The sequence below is a fragment of the Pongo abelii genome, chromosome 11 (assembly GCF_028885655.2).
Source record: "Pongo abelii isolate AG06213 chromosome 11, NHGRI_mPonAbe1-v2.0_pri, whole genome shotgun sequence".
NCBI classification, from domain to species: domain Eukaryota; kingdom Metazoa; phylum Chordata; class Mammalia; order Primates; family Hominidae; genus Pongo; species Pongo abelii.
In genome coordinates, this window is record NC_071996.2 from 37,161,407 (window position 1) to 37,177,845 (window position 16,439).

General features: G+C 36.3%; 1 protein-coding gene across 1 annotated transcript in view; it reads left to right on the forward strand.

Annotated features, from left to right (window-relative positions):
• The window catches only part of ACMSD (aminocarboxymuconate semialdehyde decarboxylase), a 63,532-nt gene extending 51,901 nt beyond the window's left edge, over nt 1–11,631 (forward strand). The window contains exons 9-10 of the mRNA XM_063712761.1: nt 7,927–8,025; nt 11,395–11,631. Coding sequence (XP_063568831.1) covers nt 7,927–8,025; nt 11,395–11,457 — 162 coding nt within the window. The 3' untranslated portion in view covers nt 11,458–11,631. The remainder of the gene's footprint in view (nt 1–7,926; nt 8,026–11,394) is intronic.
• Nucleotides 11,632–16,439: the final 4,808 nt, after the last annotated feature.

A 16,439-nucleotide genomic window follows, 5' to 3' on the forward strand; every position in this document is an offset into this window, starting at 1 on the left:
TGATCCAAATTAAGGGAAACTTCAGAGACATAACAACTAAATTTAATATGTGATCATCAATTAGATCTTCGACTAAGAAAAATAATTAGCTATAAATCACATTATTGGGGCAATTGGCAAAATTTGAATATGAACTATGGATAATGAAATAACACTGTTATCCATGTTAAATTTCCTGATTTTGAGAAGTATACTGTGGTCATATAAAAAGTATCCCTTTTTTTTAGGACATAAACACTAATTTATTTAGGAGTAAGGAGTCATGATGTCTCCAACTGACATATAGCTCAAAGAAGTGTGTATATATACATAAATATCTATGAGAAAATGATAAAGCAAAGATGGCAAAGTATAAACAATTGGTAAATCTGGATGAAGGTTATATGGAAGATTCTTGAATTTTCTTGCAACATTTCTGTCAGTTTAAAATTCTGCCAAAATAAAAAAAAATTCTACCACATTCATTAATCAGTTAGTGAATAAAAAATAGGAGTTCAGACTAGTCAGGAAACCATAACATATCTGTATAACTATTCATGTTCTCTGCTCAATTTTTAATGGGCTTATTTGTGTGGTGTTTTTTGCTGAGTTCTTTGAGCTCCTTATAAATTATAGATATTAATACCCTGTGTCAGGTATATGGTTTTCAAATATTTTCTCCCATACTGCAGGTTGTCTTTTCACTCTGGTAATTATTTCTTTTGCTGTGCAGAAGCTATTTAGTGAATTAAGTTCCATTTGCCTATTTTTGTTTTTGTTGCTTGTGCTTTTGAGGTTTTAGTCATGAATTATTTGCCTAGACCAATGCCCAGGAGAGTTTTCCCTAAGTTTTCTCCTAGTATTTTTATATTTTCAGGTCTTGCATTTAAATTTTTCATCCATCTTCAGTTAATTTTTATATATGGTAAGAGATAGGGGTCCAAGTTCATTCTTTTGTATGTGGCAATCCAATTTTCTCATTTATTGAAAAAGGTGTCCTTTCCCCAGTGTATGTTTTTGTCCACTTTGTCAAAGCTCATGAATAGACACACTTCAAAAGAAGACATACAAATGGCCAACAAATATGTGAAAAAATGTTTAATATCACTGATCATCTGAGAAATGCAAATTAAAACTACAATGAGATATCACGTACCAATCTGAATGGCTATTATTAAAAAGTCAAAAATAACATATTGCTGAGGAAATGCAAAGAAAATGCTTATACACTGTTGGTGGGAATGTAAATTAGTACAACCTCTATGGAAAACAGTATGGAAATTTCACAAAGAACTAAAAATAGAACTACAGTTCAATCCAGAATCCCACTACTGGGCATCTACCCAAAGGAAAAGAAATCATAATATCAAAAAGATACCTACAACTTGTATGTTTATAACAGCACTATCACAATAGCAAAGAAATGGAATTAACCTAAGTGTTCATCAGTAAATGACTGGATAAAGAAACTGTCATATATAGGCACAATGGAATATTATTCAGCCATAAAAAGTATGAAATCATGTCTTTTGTAGCAACATGGATGGAACTGGAGGCCATTAGCTTAAGTGAAATAACTCAGAAACAGAAAGTCAAATACCGCATGTTCTTACTTACAAGTGGGAGCTAAATAATGTGTACACACAGACATCAAGTATGGAAAAATAGATATTGGGGACTTGGAAGGGTGGGAGGGTGGATGGAGGTGAGGATGAGAAATTACTTACTGAGTGCTATGTACATCATTCAGGTGATGGTTACACTAAAAGCCCAGACTTCACCATTATGCAATATCTCCATATAACAAAACTGCACTTGTACCCCTTAAATTTATATTTTTAAAAAAATCTGGTGTAACTGGAAAACAGTGTAACTCATTTAGGGCTCCAGCAGAAAATAAGATGACATACATGAATTGGGAAAACTAAACTAATAAAGGGAAATTAATAAAAGGGATTATTGACAAAGTTGTGAAAAGCTCCATTACTATTCCAGGCCCAAACTGGAAGCTAGAGAGGCTCTGTAAAAAGGGCCTGCACTGAAGTCTTAGGTTTCTATTGCTGTGGAAAAAATAAATAAATAAATAAATAAATAAATAAAGGCCTGTGGACAGGAGCTGAGACTTCTAGCTGGAGGCTAGATGACTCCATGGAAGGCACTAGGTAATTAAGTACTTTCCTTTCATTCTACAATCTCCTGCCTGTGTTGCTCATTAACTAAATCCATCTGGAAGCCCAGGGTCAAGGGAGTCCATTGTATACTTCATACAAGTCAGTCTCCAGGGGACAAGTAGGAGTGAAGAAGGATGGAAAGTGGATCTGGAAGAGCAAGCAGCAGATATGCAGAATGAAGGTGGATCAAGGTGCGGGAGAGGCCAAGAGAGCAAAAGCAAGAATGAGAGTGACAGAGAGAACAGAAATGAATATGACACTGAGTAAATACTTAGATGACAACTTCAATATTAGGATAACATGCTGAGTTTTAATTGCCTGTGAGGCAGCCAAGTATGGCTGTCCAGCAGGCAGTCACATACCAGGGCCTGAAGCTTAGGATGAGCCTGACTGCCCAAGCAGCACAAATAGTGACAATGACAGAGAAGAAGTAAGTAGTTAACACTTAGATTGCATTTTTCACCACCCATTTACTTTTGATCAAATGCATTTGATTTTTTCTCTATCACTCACTGAAACTGCATTTAATAAAGCTGCCAAATCCAATAGACACTATCCAGTCTTTATCTTTGTCATCCTCTTGTCTCTTGTGAATCATTACTTATTAAATACTTTTTCTTCCAATATATCTCACTGCATTTTTTTTTTTTTTTTTTTTTTTGGAGACAGGGCCTCGCTCTGTCACTCAGGCTGGAGTGCAGTGGTGCATAATCATAGCTCACTGCAGCCTCCATCTCCCAGTCTCATGCAATCCTTCCATCTCAGCCTCCCAAGTAGCTAGGACTACAGGTGTGTGCCACCACACCAAGCTAATTTGTTTTATTAAGGTCTCACTATGTTGCCAAGGCTGGTCTGGAACTCCTGAGCTCAAGTGATCCTCCTGTCTCGCCCTCCTAAAGTGCTGAGATTACAGGTGTGAACCACTGTGCTGGCTACATTTTTTAAAAAATACTACTTCTTTCTGGTTCTCTTTCCACCTCCCTGCCTCTCTCTGCCTCTTTTGTAGGCATTTTCCCCTATCCTCCATTTCTGCAATCACTCCACCCACCATGTTGATGATTCCTATGATTCTATCCTTAGCCCTCCTCATAAACCACGGAGGCCAGAAGGCAATGGAAGACAAATTTAAAGTACTAAAAGAAAGAAAAAAAAAAAAAAACAAATGCTGTAACCCTGTAATGTGAGAACTCTATTTCAAGCAAAACTATCCTTTAAGAATGAAGGAGAAATTAAGACATTTCTAGATGAAAAAAACTGAGCTAATTCATCATTAGTAGACCTGCCATACAAGAAATGCCAAACAGAGTTCTGTAGGCTAAAATGGAAGGACCCTAGACAGAAGAAGTCACAAGGAAAATTAGAAAACATTAGACATGAATAGAATACAAAAACACAACATTCTAAAACTTATGGATGCAGCTAGAAGTAGTACTTGGTGAAAAATTTATAGCTGTAAATGCCTATATTAAAAAAGAAGAAAGATCTTAATTCAGTGGCCTAGGACTTGGCCTTGAGAGCTAGAAAATGCAGAGTAAACTAAATCCCAAGCAAGCAGAAGAAAAAAAACTATAAGTATTAGAGCAGGTATAAAAGAAATAGATTATAGAAAAACAATAGGGAAAATCAGTGAAACCAAAATTTGGTTCTTTGAAAAAATCAACAAAATCGGCAAACCTTTAGCTAGACTGACCAACAAAAATAAAGAAAAAAGATTCAAATTACTAATACTAAAATCACAAATGAAATAGGATGGCAGTACTATAGAACTTACAGAAATAAAAAGAATTATAAGTAAAAATTTGAGCAACTATATGCCAACAAATGAAATAACCTAAATGAAATTATGAAATTCCTAGAAAAACTACCAAAACTGGCTCAAGAAGAAATAGAGAATTCAAACAGGCCTATATTGAGATACTGAATTAATAATTTTCAAACTTCCCACAAAGAAAAGCTGATGACCAGATGGCTTCGCTGGTGAATTCTACGAAAAATGTAAAAAAGAATTAAAACAAATTCTTCACCAACACTTCAAAAAATATAAAAGAGCTCAATAAACAAGGAGCGGAAGGGAACATCCTCAACCTAATAAAAAGCATCATGAAAAACCCACAACTAACATCACACTTAATAGTGAAAGACTGAAAGGCTCTATTCTCATCACTTCTATTCAACATTGTACTGGAGGTTCTAGTCAAGGCAATTAGGCAAGAAAAACAAAGAAAAGTCATCTAGATTGGAAGGGAAGGAACAAAATTTTCCCTACTTGCAATTGAGATGGCCTTGTAAATAGAAAATCCTAAAGAATCCACAAAGAAACTATTAGGGCTAAGAGATTCAGCAAGCTTAGAGAGTACAAGATAAATAAAAAATTAATTGTATTTCTATTTACTAGCAATGAATAATCCATAAATGAAATTGAGGACACAATTCCATTTATAATAGCATCAGCAAGAAAAACACTTGTGAAAAATATAGCCAAAAAAGGCACAAAATATATACCCTGCTGTAATCTGAGCACTTTGGGAGGCCAAGGCGGGTGGATCACGAGGTCAGGAGATCAAGACCATCCTGGCTAACACAGTGAAACCCCATCCCTACTAAAAATGCACAAAAACTAGCCGGGTGTGGTGGCATGCACCTGTAATCCCAGCTACTCGGGAGGCTAAGGTAGGAGAATCGCTTAAACCCAGGAGGTGGAGGTTGCAGTGAGCTGAGACTGTGCCACTGCACTCCAGCCTGGGCAACAGAGTGAGACTGCATCTCAAAAACAAACAAACAAACTATATATATATATATACCTTGTAAGCTACAAAACATTGTTGAAGAAAATTAAGGAAGACCTAAATGAGAAGACATTCCATGTTCATTGATTCAAAAACTTAATGTTGCTAACTGGCAATACTCCCCAAATTGATCTACAGATCCAATGCAATCGCTATAAAAATTCCAGATGTCTTTTTTTTGGCAAAAATTGATAAGCTGATCCAAAAATTCATATGAAAATGCAAAGGGGCCAGGTGCAGTGGCTCACGCCTGTAATCCCAGCACTTTGGGAGGCCGAGGTGGGCAGATCACCTGAGGTCAGGAGTTTGAGACCAGCCTGGCCAACGTGGCAAAACCCTGTCTCTAATAAAAATACAAAAATTAGCTGGGTGTGATGGCGTGCACCTGTAATCTCAGCTACTTGGGAGGCTGAGGCAGGAGAATTGCCTGAACCAGGGAGGCAGAGGTTGCAGTGAGCCAGGATTGTGCCATTATACTTCAGCCTGGGCGACAAGAGTGAAACTCCGTCTCAAAAAAGAAAATGCAAGGGATCCAGAATAGCCAAACAATCTAGAAAAAGAACAAAATTGGCACAGTCACATTCCCAACTTCAAAACTTTCTACACAACTACGTAATCAAGACTCCGTGGGACTAGCCTAAAGACAGACATAAAAATCAACTGACTTTCAACGAGGATGCCAATACAATTCAGTGTGATAAAGAATAGTCTTTTCAACACATGGTAGTGAGATAAGAGTAGATATCCACATGTAAAAAAATAAATAAAGTTGGACTCCTTCTTTACACCATGCAAATTAACTCAAAATGGATCAAAGACTTAAATTGAAGAACTAAAACCACAAACTCTTAGAAGAAACCACAGGTGTAAATCTTTGTGACTTTGGATTAGGCAATAGTTTCTTTGCTATGGCACCAAAAGTACAAGCATCCAAAGAAAATAATAGATAAAAAAGACTTCATCAAAATTTAAAACTTTTGTGCTTCAAAAGACAATACCAAGGAAGTAAAAAAGACAACTCACAGAATGGAGAAAATATTTGCAAATCATGTATCTATAAGGCTCTAGTATTCAGAACACACAAAGATCTCTTATAGCTCAATGATAAAAAGATAACAAAATGGACATGAATGTACACAAGGGATCTTAGTAGACACTTCTCCAAAGAAGAGATACAAATAGCCAATAAGCACATGAAAAGATGTTCAACATAATTACTTATTAGAGAAATACAAATAAAAACTATAGTGAGATACCACCTCATACCTACTGAGATGGCCATAATCAAAAAGATGAATAACCAATGTTGGCGAGGATCTAGAGAAACTGGAACCCTCATACATGCTGGTGGGAATGTAGAAAGCTGCAGCCATGGTAGAAAATAGTTTCTCAAAATGTTAAACATGGACTTACCATACGCGCCAGCACTTCCACGCTTAGGTACGTATTGATTCAAGCAATAACATGGGTGAACCTTGAAAACATTAAACTAAATGAAAGAAGGCTACATATTATGTGATTCCATTTATGTGAAATGTAAAAAATAGGCAATTCTGGAGACACGGAGGGTAAATTAGTGTTTTCCAAGGGCTAGAGGGAGAAAAGAATGGGGAGTCACTGCAAATGGGTACAGGGTTTATTTTGGAGGTGACAAAAATCTGTGGTTATATAAGATGAATAAAATATTTTTTAAACATTCTATAATTAGTGGAAATGATTACACAAACTTATGAATATACTAAAACCCATTGAATTATACACTTTAAAGGGGGTCAATTTTATGGTATGTGAATTATATCTCAAAAAAAAAGAAAAGAGGATCTTCTGACCCCCAAGCCTAGTCCTACGCCATGGAGGAAATTAATGTTATTTGTTTCTTAGATACAATTCCTGAAATAGACTGTATATCTACAAACATATATTTGTGGGTCTATAGGTCCCTTATTGAAAACAGAAATCTAAGCACAGCAGACACATTGTTCTACACTCTTTATTTCTCTTTATAACTTAAAGATCATTCTTCTTTACACTGTAACTTGGAGATTATTCCATTTCAGCATATGTAAGTTTTCTTTATTGTTTTCTATTTGGAGATATTCTATAATTTAATTGGCTAGTCTTTTGCTGTTCCAAATAATGTTGCAATTTATTTCTTTGTATATCTTTCCAGCACAAGTGTATGAGTGGAATACATTTTGAGAAGTAAAATTTCTGGTTTGAAATTTTATTTTATTTTATTTTGATAAATTGCCATTATTGACATAATATCTTTCTCGCTTGATTATGAGTTCCTTCAGAAAAGGGACCACGTCTGTTTTGTTGACAAGGGTACATCTAAATTCTAGCACACTGTCTGACATACTGCTTAATATATTTGTAGATTGACAAGCCTACGTATTTTATTGTATAAAGTGTCAAATGGAAATTCAAAGCTATACTGCTCAAAAACTTATGATCCAGTTTATAGGAATTGTTTATAGGAACTGATCCAGAGATAGTGGATTTTCCTTTTCTATTTTTTGTTTTTGTTTTTGTTTTTTTTTTTTACTTTTTATCGAGTTATTTGTTTTTTATTTTTACTTTCCTACTATGTTAATAGTATGTTTTGAAAAACTGTGGAATCAATTGCAATGTATCATTCTAAGAAAGACAGAATCCCTTAATTTCATCTGAATATATATATTTTAGTAAATAAATATCAATTTCTTATATTTCAGTATTCTATATATCAGTTATTTAAGAAGAGAGAGAATGGGGTTGATTTGCAACAAAGAGACCTAATAGTGACACCTGCTGGAAAAAAAATGTCAGAATAAAGTTTGAACCATTAAATCTTTTTAAAATTTTAGACAAGTTTTATGTTTCTATTAATCAGGAAAAAAATGTGTTATTTTATGACAGGAATGTTTGTAATAAGTAAACATAATTGTTTACAGGAGGCTCTTTCATGTTCTACAAAACAACCGAGAAATATATATTTTATTTTTTAGGATAAAGTCATTTTGGGAACCGATTACCCCTTTCCACTAGGTGAGCTGGAACCTGGGAAACTAATAGAGTCCATGGAAGAATTTGATGAAGAAACAAAGGTATAATGTCTTTTACTTCATGGATTTCTTACTGACTTTTCCTGCTCTAATTGGGTTTGGTTTCAGAGCACTTTGATATATGAAAACAAAGAACAGAGGAACCATTACACTGAATTCCCTAAAACTATTACTCTATCTCCATAAATAGCTAAACTATTAAAGAACAAAAAAAAATGACAAAGCTGAAAGTCAGCCTAGTAAAACTAAATTCATAAACCCAAGAAAGAAAGTTGTATAGAAGGATATGACAATAAAATATGCCTGCATGTTAGACAGATCACAGGAAAAATGTCTAAATTTTTTCTATATTACTTCTGTTACAAATCTACCAATCTCAAAAGTTGTAATAACTCTAGTCATTCAGATAACGAAACTAAGGTCTTGATTAAAAGTACCCAAGGAATCAGATCCTTTAAGTAACTAGACTTTTTTTTTTCCTGGCGTTTGACTTTTAAGGCAGGTAAATGATACTAATATGTGCTATAATGCTACCATTACCTAGTCTACCCCTTAGCCGCCTAAACGAAGATGAGTTTAAAATGAGATGCAGTGTCTTCAGTTTCCCTCTCCTTTGCCACTCCTTCCACACCCCCATCCTCCAAAAACATAAGTTCTTCCTAAGACCTTCACTGCCCATCACTCCCAGAAGTCAGGGATGGCCAAAAATAACAATATGAGAATATATAAACTTAATAAATCTTACAAAATTTTTCATTGTAATCCTTTTGCATAAGTCTTGGCTTTCTTCTAAACTAGAATCCAAAAGTTACCTTGAACTCTCTCTGCCTTAACCATTAAAGATATTGTTCATCAAATCTTCTCAATAGGTTTGAAGTACATTAACACATGCCAAGAAAAATTCATTCTTCAGTATACTAGTTACAAGTTATTAACTGGGAAACCTTAGACTATTTTATACAGAAAGTGTCCCTTTTAGCACTAAAAGTCTTGAACTGTTAAATATTACCTACTAAATATTGTTAAATATTTACCTGCTTCCTTCCTAAAGTAGGAAACTGTCGTAAAGACATTTTTGATCTTTTTTTTTTAAACAAGAAAGGTTGAAAATGAAAAACTTTCTATTAACCAAAATTAAACAGAAACCAGATGACCCACATATCCTGATTAAAAACTTAATGGAATAATAGTAATTATTATGACATGCCTTTTATTGTTTATTCTTATGTGCTTATCACTTTCAAGTTTTTTTTGTAATCTTGCATAAAGGCTTTATACTGACACAAATTCACAATGACATTCTGTACAAGGTTACTTATTGTAATGCTGTAATACTGAAAACAATCTTTAGGGGAATAGTTAAATAAATCATAATATATCCACACAATGGAAATTATGCCACCATAAATAAATTAGAAATCAATTTCCAAGATACACTGAATTTTAAAAAGCAAGGTATAAAACAATTTGTATAGTATACTTCCATTTGTAGATCCAATACATCTTTTGTGAAAAAGAATCTTTATATGCCTGAATATAAGTATTTGCTTCTGGAGTATAAACATAAAATATCTCTGGAACATAAACAAGAAACTGATCAAACTCTGGGAAGAAAAAGGTAGTTGGATGGCAGTAGTGGAATGAAGTATCCATTTTATACATTTTGAATTTTGAACCATGTGAAGGTAAATACCACTAAAGAAATTTAAAATAAAATAAATAAATCCATTTGATAAGTACAACATTGGAAGGTATAGCAGTTCCCCCTTATCCTCAGTTTTGCCTTCTACAGTTTCTCTTACCCCAGTCAACCACAATCCAAAAATATTAAATGGAAAATTCCAGAAATAATTCATAAGTTTTAAATTACATGCCATGCTGAGTAGCATGGTGTAAGCTTACACTGTCCTGCTCTCTCCAGCCCAAGATGTGAATCATCCCTTTGCCCAGTGTCTCCATGCTGTATCCACTCCCTCCCCATTAGTCACTTAGTATCATCTTGGTGATCAGATGGACTGTCGCCATATTGCCATGCTTGTGCTCAACTCACCTTATTTTACTTAATAATGGCCCCAAAGCACAAGAGTAGTAATGCTGGCAATTCAGATATGCCCAAGAGAAGCTGTAAAGTGCTTCCTATAAGTGAAAAGGTGAAAGTTCTCAACTTAATAAGGAAAGAAAGAAAAATTATATGTTGAGGTTGCTAAGATCTTACTTTGTAAGAATGCATCTTCTATCTGTGAAACTGTGAAGAAAGAAAAAGTATTTTGTGCATAGTATCTATAGGATCCTATATAGCATCCTCAGAGAGTCTTGGAACGTATCCTTCATAGATAAGGGGGGACTGCCATATATAGGCAGATGCATTCTACCATGAAGATGTGGAGAAAGGAAACAAGACTTGGGAGTTGAGTGACTTGCCAAAGGCAATATAACTGGTGGATTATAGTATATGGATGAGATCCCAGATCCCTTGACTCCAGGATCAGATCTCCATCCAACACTCTGAAGGGTACCTCCCTCAAAGGATACATGGTATTAAGCTATCTTAAAAGGTAAAGCACATGGTTCCTCCTAGCAGCAATAGTCACTTCTGAAATCTTCCTCTAGAGGAGAATGGCCTAAGTATGTATTGGGGAAGAACCCTGAGTAAGAGGTCCTGCCTCAAATCACCCACTTTTCAAGGCTGTGTAAGAACCCTGAAGTGGTCATAATAAAGAAGGACACATTAATGGTATGGATGTCACACAACCCCATATATTTCTTCCATCCTCAGCTACATACCTGTCCTTTGCAAGCTGGATAAACAAATCAGTTAGAGTATCACAAAGTTACTTCTTAAATCTCTTCTTTTGGCAGAGTTGATATAGTTTATAGCTGGGGAGTCCATTTCTTATGTGAAAATTTTAAGATGTACAGATTTGTACCCTCATCTGAGACCCTTCATTTATATCACTTCTCTTGCTCTGAAAAAGCTTAACTTTTATTTAGGGCCATGTGAAAACAACACATATGTCTAGCAGCTGGGGGATGGCTAGATGACTTCTGAGCACCTTTTGCAGCCCTCTTGTCCCACAGACCTAACTGTACCTTTTCTCTGTATTTGCCTCCAAATGGTCCTTAAGATCCAACCTGTTAGAGGGTCCAGTTTCCAAACAAGGGCACCTCCTAAGGAGGGCTCTCCCCTTTATAAGTCTCTTCTCTCCCCCTACAATCAAGTTTCAGATTTAGATTTCAAATAGCGGGGCAAAACATAGGTCAAGAGGATTTTGGTAAGAGATTCACTGTATAACCTGCTGATATTTTTCTCTCATATTGGGGAGCTGATTTTTTTAAATCTGATCAGTGTAGTACTTAAAAGTACTTAAAAAACAACCAATAATGCTTTGAAATATTTTCTTTTCTTTTCAGAATAAACTCAAAGCCGGCAATGCCCTGGCATTTTTGGGTCTTGAGAGAAAACAATTTGAATGACTGAATTTACTGCAAAGGCAAACTTTCAAAAGGATATCTCATTTTTGTTTCTAAATATGTATCAACAGGTATCAACAAAATCCTATTTTGAACTATTTTACTCTGAAATGAATGTCCCAAATATCATAAATTATTCATAATAAAAATGATTTGTAAGTGTTTTCATTCTGAAAAGCAGTACATTATTTCACTTACAAATAAAAAATGATTTTCCCAGTGCTCTTTTAATCTGGAGAAATACAAAATAAAATGTCATTAATGATTTATATGGAGAAAGATTCATCCTAGAGGGCTCAGGTAGGTTGTCCATTTTGAACAAAGATATGTGAATTGGACTCAAATAACCTGTTCCATCCACCTTTAACACCTACCATTAGCCCAGAACTGGGCTGGGAATGCTTTAGCCTCCACAATATAAATAACATGAATATAGGATATCCATAACCTAGGGAGCTTCCAGACCAATTAAGGAGGTAAGAGATGTTCATGGAATAATTACTAAGCTATAAACTTTGACTTTGAGTGTCAAAGAAGTTTCATTAAGAGGAATTCACTTTGGTCTAAAACTGTGGAGCAGATCTTCACAAAGGGTGGAACATGAGAGTCCAGGAGATGAATAAGGAATTTTTAGGGTTAGAGGATGGGAAATAGGAAGGCAAAACTATGGAAACACAGCTGTGGTTTCAGACTGAATGAGACGTCCATTGTAAAAGTTTTTGTCTATAAATTTACTTCTACCAGAAGTTCTTTTGATTTTAAAATACCGAGCAGAATGTATAAAGCTAACTATGGAAAGTTAATAGGGCAATACCAGGGTAACCTTGTTTTACCCACTTCATTTATGGTCCCACTTGGGCTGCTGAAAAGGAACTTGGTCCTGGGATGGGTGATGAAATCTATGGTTCATCTGCCTCTGGCTGAATTCCAAAATCAAGCATGGATTCATTCATTCTTTTCCCTTCCATTCGTCTAGAAAATCAAGAGTTGAGTATTGACATGTAATTTATGCTCAGCCCTCTCCAGAATAAAGATGAGATCTAATTCTTACTTCACTATGCTCACACCATTATTTTCACTTTACATAGTTCATTGCCCCACCTCCTTCTCACCCCACCCCCCACCATTTCTTTCTAGGATTTTACCCACCCACCATCTGCTTATTGCTCCAATCTGCCCAAAAAGGAAAACAAAGTTGAACAAAGCAACCACATGAACCATATGTTATTTTTTCCTTCCCCAATCTTTGGAGGTAATGTCTACACCTTTTCAAATATTCTATATTTGAGCACTCTGAATACAGCATTTAATGATTGTTTTATTATAAAAAGTAACCCAATCACTTTATTCAATATCATACATACACATACACATGCAGAGTGAATGGATATATTCATATTCACATGTTTTCTATGTGCCAGGACTATAGGAATGCTCCAGGCACTGGGGGTATAGATGTAAACAAAAAAGATAAAATTCCTTCTCTGACAAAACCTACAATCTGAAGAGTGAGAAACATAAATAAGGTAAGGAAGAAGAGAAAGAGGAATAAAAGGAGGAACAGAAGGAGGAAAGAAGGAAGGAAATTTTTCTTATACTGATAAACATCATGAAGAAATTAAAACAAAAATGTGGTAGTGACTAGGAGAAAGATGGGGGGTAAAATATTAAATTGTAGAGTCAGAGAAGGCCTCTCTAAAGAGGACTTTCAACTGAGATTTCAATGCTAGAACAGGGAAGAAAATGCAAAGGTTCTGAGGCAAGAAAGCTCGTGACAAGTTTGTGAGCAAGGAAGAGAGATAGGAGAGGAAGCCAAAAAGTTGGCTAGATCAGTAGATCATGGTCAAGGGTTGAGTTTTTTGTTGTTGTTGCTGTTGTTGTTTTTTGAAACAGAATCTTACTCTGTCGCCAGGCTGGAATGCAGTGGCGCGATCTCGGCTCACCGCAACCTCCAACTCCCTGGTTCAAGTGATTCTCCTGCCTCAGCCTCCTGAGTAGCTAGGATTACAGGCACGCGCCACCAGGTCCAGCTAATTTTTTTTTTTTTTAATAGATGGGGTTTCACCCTGTTGGCCAGGATGGTCTTGATCTCCTGACCTCATGATCCTCCCGCCTCAGCCTCCCAAAGTGCTGGGATTACAGGCATAAGCCACCGTGCCTGCCCAAGATTTTTATATTGTTTCATAGGAAACCACTGGAGACTTTTTAATAGGTCTGTGACATGCTCGGACTTATGTTATTCTTTTAAAACAAACAAAACAAAATAGCAAGGTGCAGTGGCTTACAACAGTAATCCCAACACTTTGAGAGGCTGAGGCAGGAGGATCACTTGAAGCCAGGAGACTGAGACCAGCCTAGGCAACACAGCATTCTCTACAGAAAAAAAAATTTTTTTAATTATCTGGGTGTGGTGGCTCATTCCTGTAATCTCAGCTACTCAGGACGCTGGGGTGGGAGGATGGCTTAAGCCCAGGAGTTCGAGGCTGCAGTGAGCTAGGATCACACCACTGCACTCCAGCCAGGGTGACAGAGTGAGACCCTGTCTCAGAAAAAAGAAAGGAGAGGAGAGGAGAGGAAAGGAGAGGAGAGAAGGAAAAAAAGAAAAAATAAACCCATATACATTAACAGCTTTGTAGAGACTTATTAAAGGGAGTCAACAAAGGAAGTTGGAGGCCAGGCAAGAAATGATGGTGACTCAGGCACAAATACAAGAATAGGGATCATGAGATATGTTTGTAGGCAGAACCAACAGCATTTAATGATGGACTAAATGTGAGGAAGAGGGAGGAAGGGGAGGAAAGAAATCAAGGCTGACTCCTGGGTGTGTGAATGTGAAGTGTGTGTACACATGTGCACACCATGCTTTTGTCAATCAGTCTCCCATATTTGGACATTTAAATAATTCCTAATGTTTTGCAATTATAAATAGTACTGCAATAAAATTTGATTCATTTCCCAAATCATACATATGGATAAACTACAACTCTGATTGGATCAAAGATTTAACTCTAAAATATTAAACTATGCAGGTACTAGAAGAAAAGATGAGAGAATTCCTCTTTAATCTGGGTGTAAAGAGGGTTTTCTAACTGGGACTTTCCTGGGCACATAATCCTGGTGACATTTAAGCTTTGAGATGATTAATAGTAGTTAATGGTGTTAAACGCATCCATACTTTAAACATAGGTACTTTGATTCCCAGGCTTTTCACTTGAACAGCTGGGTAGATTTATTACCATATACCATAATGAGGAAGACTATGGGAGAAACAGTCTTGAGAGGAAAGAGAATCAACAGTTCTGTAGTTGGACTTGTTATATTTCGGATGCCTCTTAGACATTTAAGTAGGAATGTCAAGTAAGCACTTGAGTGTTCTAGTCTGGAGAGTTCAAGAGAGAGGCTAGGGAAAAATCACCAGTGTATAAAAGGTATTTAAAGAAATGAGACTGGATGAAATCACCTGGCGAAAAAGTAGAGTAGACACGCAAAAGACCCTAGGCCTATTTCCTGGGATTCACTAACACTTAGAAGTTAGATGAAGGCTATACAAAAATTAGCCGGGCATGGTGGCACGTGCCTGTAATCCCAGCTAATCGGGAAGCTGAGGCAGAAGAATCACTTGAACCCGGAAGGTGGAGTTTGCAGTGAGCCGAGATCGTACCACTGCACTCCAGCCTGGGTGACAGAGCGAGACTCTGTCTCAAAAAAAAAAAAAAAAAAAAAGTTAGATGAAGGCACCAGCTTTGTGCACAGAAGAGTAGCCAGTGAGGTAGGAGGAAAACCAGGAAAATATACTCAGGAGTCAAGAGTAGACAGTGTTTCAAGAAGTCCTAACAGCTTTAGGCATACACACACACACACACAAAATCAAAGCTACAATACTATGGTATTCAGTAGAACCATATGCCTCAGATATAACTCAATCCCTTTATCCCAAAATTTAATTCCACTTCTTACAGTCCCAACCCTGATGAATGGCATCACCCAGTCACCTAATTCTTCTCCTTCACCCATATCAATATACCATTAAATCCAAAAGATACAACTCATTTTATATCTTTTATTCCTTATCTGTTCTTTCCTCCATATGGCTTCCAACTAAATTCAGGTCTTCATCTCTCAGCAGGATATTGAAATAATCCCTTATTTGTACCCCTGCCCCTTGGCTTAGTCTGGTACAACCCATCTTCTACCTTGGTGCCAGAGAAAAATGTCCAAAGTATGTATTTGATTATATTACTTTCTCTGTTAAAATTCCTCAGGACCTAAAGTGGTGGTTTCTAGGCTTTGGGATTTCATCGCTCAGTAACTCCCCTTTCAAAAAAACAAAAACAAAAGAAAAATGTACTGCTATCTCTAACAGAGCACACCTCTCATTGTGAGTTGTGATTCCTATCTTCCTTCTAGACTGGACTTTCTTGAGGGATGACCTAAGTTTTCATTCACTCATGCATTCAACAAAATTTATTCAGGACTTATTATGGGCCAAGAACCATGCTAGATTCTGAGAGTATGAAAAAAGCAAACATGGTTCTTGCCCTCAGTTGTGCTTATAATCTAGTTAGGGAGACATGTATCAAGTAAGCAACAAATCAATATAAAATTGCTACCACGACAGGAGCTAAGGAAAGGCACACAGTATGTAGAAAGCTTATTATAAAGGATTTGTCCTAGTCAGAGTCGGAGAAAGATTTTTCAGAAAAAAGTTTTGCTTGAGCTAGGATCTGAAAGCAAACAAGAGCTAAAAGGTAAAAAGGAAAGGGAAGAGTATTCCAGGCAGGAGAAACAGGATAAATGAAAGCCTTGTGTCTGCGTAGGAAAACAGCCATTGTATGGCAAGAGCGACTCCAACTGGAAGGAGACTCGCCATGATAACTGATGTTTGACCACAGCATACCAAGGTGTTCTGCAGCAAGGTCTTTAAGCAATGCCTGCAGCATACATAGCCCTGCATAAAGATGCTTATCTAACCTCCCCAGTAGTCA